This window comes from Festucalex cinctus, chromosome 1 (assembly GCF_051991245.1).
Source record: "Festucalex cinctus isolate MCC-2025b chromosome 1, RoL_Fcin_1.0, whole genome shotgun sequence".
In the NCBI taxonomy this organism is placed as follows: domain Eukaryota; kingdom Metazoa; phylum Chordata; class Actinopteri; order Syngnathiformes; family Syngnathidae; genus Festucalex; species Festucalex cinctus.
Window position 1 is genome coordinate 21,244,786 of NC_135411.1, and position 6,105 is coordinate 21,250,890.

At 45.9% G+C, this 6,105-nt stretch overlaps 1 protein-coding gene and 1 long non-coding RNA gene across 2 annotated transcripts; one reads left to right on the plus strand and one right to left on the minus strand.

The window, feature by feature from the left end:
* Positions 1 to 403: 403 nt before the first annotated feature.
* Positions 404 to 3,097, plus strand: tmem236 (transmembrane protein 236). Its single transcript, XM_077520313.1, has 4 exons — positions 404 to 677; positions 1,562 to 1,634; positions 2,003 to 2,126; positions 2,335 to 3,097. The coding sequence occupies exons 1-4, from the start codon at positions 421 to 423 to the stop codon at positions 2,967 to 2,969; spliced, it is 1,089 nt and encodes a 362-aa protein (XP_077376439.1). The 5' UTR covers positions 404 to 420; the 3' UTR covers positions 2,970 to 3,097.
* LOC144018187 (uncharacterized) lies at positions 1,439 to 4,077 on the minus strand. Its single transcript, XR_013283363.1, has 3 exons — positions 3,992 to 4,077; positions 2,509 to 2,923; positions 1,439 to 2,113 (listed from the first exon to the last, which is right to left on the minus strand). It is a non-coding gene; the product is annotated as an uncharacterized LOC144018187 (long non-coding RNA).
* Positions 4,078 to 6,105: the final 2,028 nt, after the last annotated feature.

Genomic DNA, 6,105 nt, shown 5'->3' on the forward strand with positions numbered 1-6,105 from the left:
GCTACTCTCTTCCCAGGCAGGACACAATTACACTGACCATATTTTATACCAAGAAAACTACAGTAGTTCGTTCAGGTATTTCAGTTTTTAATTGCACCCTCTGGTGGAGAAGAAAATTGCAACGTAATGTAATTTTAAACACAAATAAAATTTCAATTCAAATATTGTAAAGTTTCAGTTGTATGGTCGCCTGATGAAGACCTTTGAGTTCTAATTGTTCACCTGTGTAATGTCGCCGTTGGCTCATTATGGGATGGAAGTGCCTCGTAAAAAGTGAGCGCTACCGTAACAATAAAGCAGTCGTGCTGTCAGTGTGCAGCGTAAAGCTCGCTTCGTTCCCGGAGCGAGCAGAGTCCACATCGCCGCTCCGTCGTCGTCAACATCATTTATCGCCATCATTTTTCATGGTCTCCTCTCGCCATGATGACTTTGGCCAGGGCTAAGATGCTGAAGCTGGCCACGTACGAGCTGCTGCAGTTCGCCGCGATGGCCGTTCCCTCGTTGGTGCTTGCCGAGCGCTTCGCCCGACTGCTGAGCGACGTGAGGGGACGCGACGACACCGCCTACTGGCTGGCCGTGGCCTCTTCGGTGGCCTACGTGGCCTCCGGCGCCCTGCTGGTTTGGGTGCCTCTCAAGTATCACGTCATAAGGGGGCGGAGACTAAAGACCACACGGTGGTGAGTACGTTGCGCTGATGATGTCATGCGTGCAACGATAACCATAGAAGAACCGGAAGTGCAAAGCTGTGTTGAACTGTTAATAAAGCATTTAAAAACAAAAAAAAACAAAAAACAAACCGGAAGTGCAACTTACCGGGAAAATGTTTTTACTTTGGTGATTTGAGTTACGAGTTTAAATTGTGCTGTGACCACGCTCTTAACTCAAAACACTCATGTTAAATCATCTTAAGCCATTGAAACACATGTAAAAATAATATTTTGCAGCCCCCTTCAATAAATAAATAAATACAGATAGCACTAGACTGTACATAAAAACATTGCATAATAGAATAATTACTGTAAATAGAAGTAAAGCATTGAACTTTTTGTGCGTCATGAAAAAGTTGCTCCAATATTGTCCAAATGTGTTTTTCAATCATTTGTTTTCAAATATCTGTTGCTGAAACTATTGTACAATTGTGACTATTGATGCTAACCTGAACATGTCAATGGCACTTTCCATTTATGTTAGCATTAAGCTAGCAGGCTGGTATCTTCAATTCACAAAGTGTAATTTTCCCGTTTAGCTGGACAGTAATGTCAACAGAGTGGAATTAACCAGGTTGACAGCTCTGTTTTGAAGAATTGTTCACTATTTGCAAAAGTACCGTGATTATAGTATTGAGTTTCGTTCATTCATTTGCCCTCATATGCAGGCTAGCCCAAGTTTAACCTCACAAGTCAAAGCAAAAAAAATCATCTGACTGATGGCTCGTATCTCAAGGCACCATTAATTATACTTTATTGAATTGTAACAGCAGTATTGTCTTCAAAAATAATTATGAAATGTTTGACTTTCAGCATGTGATAGATTTTGTGTGTCTCCCCCCCCCATCACCTAGGAGACCAACAGCACTGGCCTATCTCCTCTTGTGCACGCTACCTTGCTTTGCCATTGTAATAGCAAGTTCCCAGGTAAAATACATAATACAATATACAATATAATACAAAGTTAAAATGCAAGTCAAAAAAAGGTAACTAGACATGTCAATCCAAATTAAGGATTGTCAAATTTATCCATATTTCGTACGGTATGTTCTCGAGTCAATATGAAGCCAACTGCATGCTATTCATTTGCAATGAGGACTTAAGTCTTTCAACAAAATAAAAAACAAAAATTGCCACTGTCACGAGAACATGCGAGTTATTCAGTAACAAAGTCAGTAATGTGACCAGTTGCCCATTAACTTTACTATCAACATACACTTGTTATTTCAACTGTAATCTAAATGTTTTTTTCCCTAATGTTTGAAGTCTTTCTCCCTTTCTCCGCCTCTCAATAGGTGCAAGTCAACGCTGGCGTGCGTCTGGACCACTTTGCTGAGTTGCCCGTCTCCTTAGTGATGTTGTCGCTCATTTGTGTGGACCTGGTGGAGCGACTGCGGCCCTGCAGGCTCCTCGGACAATGTAATGTTCAGATTAGAGACCAAAAACAGGTCCAATGACTTATTTGTACAATTGTGTGACCTTGCATAATTTACATGACTTTTGAAATACGTCATATATATATATATTGAAAAATAGGATGTGATACCTCTAATAACCTATTTCTTATTCATATGTCAGTAATATCCGATGTTTGAAATGACCCAAAGCTGGCTGTTGTGATTTGCAGCAGACAACATGGACCTGACCTTTGAGCTACTGAGCCCGGTTCTAACCCACCTGGAAACGGTCAGCTCCATCTCCAACACTGCGCAGCCTGATGAAGCCCAGAACGGTGCCCCACCCAACCCCCAAGCGGAGCCCCCCAACAAGGCCCACGCCCCCCACGGGCGTAACGACCTACCCGCAGGCCGTTCCACGCCCATCACCTCCAGAACATCGGGCGCCGCCTACCCGTACTCTTCCTCCAGAGCCTTCTCGGGCCGCTTGGGCTTCCTGGGGAGGAGAGACGCCAGATCGGAGGCGTTTGTGGATTGTTTCCTGTTCTGGTTGGACACGGTGGAGATGGTGCGGGTGGCGGGCGAGCCGAACGTCTTCTACTCGGCTTGGGTGTACCCCGTCTTCATCCTGGCCTTCCTGTCCAGCCTGCGGGCCGTCCTCGCCCCTCACGGCCCGCTCTCGTCCTTGGCCGGGGTGGCCCTCCAGGACCTTCCCTTCTTGGTGACGCGGGTGTCCCTGCTGGCTGTCTTCGGACCCGTCACGCCCATCTTGTTCCCTCTGAAGAACGCCTTGGTCAGCCTGGCCTTCTTCTATTTCACCTGCATGACCAGGATGAAGATATTCAAGAAGCACAGCATGTTCTGACCACACGCATCACATTGTAAATATTCACATGAAATAATGGAACACTTTTGTACAACACACGGGAATCCAAGGAACAATACTTGGTTCTTGAAATTTGAGAAAAAAAAGTGGACTTCTCCCAGCAAAATTTAGTATGTTCTTCGACGTCTATACCAGTGAACTTATATCATTCTGAGACAGAATTAGTAGATTTAGCGCCATATACATCTCGCTAGTAGACTGGTGACATCCGTTTAGCATGACGAGCCCGCTGAGTTTGACCACCTCGCTAAAATCATGAATATTAATTAAGTGTGGTGACGTGTATCGTGTGGTTCCCCATTGAGAGCAAGCGACGTAGCCTCCCGTCTGCAGAGCCCTTATTTTATACATGTATTTAAGGCAAGTTGTAAAATGTCTGAAGTACGGAGCCCCTAAGGTACGGAGCCGCAAAGATTGCGAGGGAACGCAAAGATTGCGTGCCGTCGCAAAACATTTTGCAAGAGAACGCAAAGTTGTTTTGCGAGGGAACGCAAAGTTGTTTTTTTCGCCTACCATGTCACCTTGGCTGCGACGTAAACACTTCCGGGTCATCTCCCATGTGAACAAAAGCGACGAGGATGAAACGTTTGTAAACATGAAACAAAACAGTGGGAAAGCTTTCCAAAAGCGACTAGGATGGAGCATGTATTTTTCCACTGCTTTGTTTAGATGTCGCTTTTGTTCGCATGGAAGATGACCCGGAAGTGTTTACGGCCCAGCGAAGTTGACATGGTAGGCGAAAAAAAACAACTTTGCGTTCCCTCGCAAAACAACTTTGCCTTCTCTCGCAAAGATTGCGTAGATTGCGAGGGAACGCAAAGTTATTTTGCGAGGGAACGCAAAGTTTTTTTTTCTACCATGTCACCGTAGGGGCTCCGTACTGAAGTCCTCTTGTTTATGCATAACAAATTTAAAACAAATCTTTGTTTCGACTAAGTACTGTCTCAAATGTTCTCCAATTTAAATACCGTAAATGTATGGATCATATGCCGAGAAACTACCTTAGGGGGAGCAAAATCGCGGCCTTGCGGCTTCCAAAAGTCTTGGCCTATCGGCTATCCAGTCATATATTCAGATCATGTGGTTCATCGTCTTCGCTGATTCTTCTTCTACGCTTTTCATCATTACCCTGTGGCTGCGCTATAGCGCCACTCCAGACTTGGCATATACATAACAGCCGTTAAATGTCCTCAGCATCTTCTTTTGGACTGTGTACAAGATTTTTTTTTTATTTTTTTGAGGAACCAAAAACAGGACTTTGCTTCCTTGTGAACAGGGACTTAGTGCTTTCCTTGTGTTCCTCTTGTCTTCCTCGTCAAGTTTTATCAAGTTCACCTATGCTTGTCATCCTGGTTTTGTCAGTTTGTATGTCAATGTCCTTGCCATGTTTCGCTCCTCGTGTGTTGGTTACTTTGAATTTGGTTATGCTAATTTTTGTGTGTGTTTTGGTAGTACCTTGTTTGCCTTTTTGTGTTTGTTGAATGAAATTTCCTTTTCTTTGAGCACCTGTGCCTCCTCGCCCTGCTTCCCTGCGTTAGGATCCACCGCCACGTTCACGTAAACCCGGCAGGCAGAACAACCTTTTTATGGCAGCCATGGCTTAGGTAGTAGTACAGAGTAACCGGAGAGTCCGCTATTGTCCCAAATTCCTGACGCAGTCGTCAGTTAAATGTTTGCCATAAACCAGGGGTGGCGAGATCCGGTCCTCGAGGGCCGCAGTCCTGCTGGTTTTGGATATTTCCCTTCTTCAACACAGCTGATTCATGATCAGCTCATCAGCAAGCTCTGCAGAAACCTGATAACGAGCCTGTTAATTGGAATCAGCTGCACTTCGAGTAGGGAAATCTGCAAAACCTGCAGGACACCGGCCCTCGAGGACCGCAGTTTGTCACCCCTGCCATAAACTGTCAAGGCTGCTAATCCTCCTCACGACCGGGTGCAGCTACTGAGATTGACACCCCCGTACCGGTCGAACTATAAGTCCTACGGGGAAAATGAACACATCCCGGGAACCGGCTCGACCTCGGCTTTCCAACGGCGTCGGTGTCGGCCCTCCACGACCGTCCGGTCCGGAGATACGGGGCCGCGAAATCGGCCACCTGACTCTCGGGAGATGGATTGAAACACCCGTACCGGTCGAACCATAAGTCCTATGGGGAAAATGAACACATCCCGGGAACCGGCTCGACCTTGGCTTTCCAACGGCTTAGGTGCCGACCCTCCACGAGCCTCCGGGCCAGAGATAACGGGCCGCAAAATCGTGGACCATGCTGTCCTCCTCCTGCTGCTGTTTGTTTGCTCCGGCGAGGGGGAGGGGTTTAAAATTGTGAGGGTGGAGTTCGCGCTGAGCTAGTGACGTGTAAAACCGAAAAAGGTGGGGTTAGTGACGTGTAAAACCGACCAGCTGAAACTGCCCATTTGGGAGTGCTGTTTGAGCTAATGTGATACAAACGCCCGTAAGAAAGGGAAACATTTATTAACGTTTATTTCATAACTTTGGGGACTTAGGCTATGGCAGTGCTTCTCAATTATTTTCTGCCATGCCCTCCCAAGTAAGAATGAAACCCCCCCCCCCCCCCCCCCATAAATAGTATCATTTGTCTATAAAATTGTTCTAAGCACACCTCTGCATAACACTGTATTCGCATTAACGTATAAGAGAATAAAAAAAGAAAGAATTATGGACCAACTTAGACCAACAAAGAATAACTTTATTAACTGTAACAGAAAAGATTTAAAGTGCATCTGAAATTAAAAAATAAAATTAAATCCTTAATTAAACTATAAACATTTTTTTTACTGACCATGTCAAACCATATGATAAGATGCAGAAAGTATGCAGACTTTGTGAAGGAGGAAAAGGGGGTGTCGCTGTTGTGGGTGGTTCGGAAGGGGGGGGGGGGGGGTCTTAGTCATTTGAATTCAGGCCGTGTGCCTCCTGCGCTCGCCCTGATGTTACCTGCTGCTGCGCCATGACAACAGAGGCAGGGAGGCAAGGGCATTGGCTGCAGCGTTTACACCAACACAAACGAGAAGGAGCACAAACTCTGTGACACAGGTAAGCAGTGAAAGAGGACCCTTGAAGGGAGTGGGAGGGGGGGGGGGGACTCCCCCC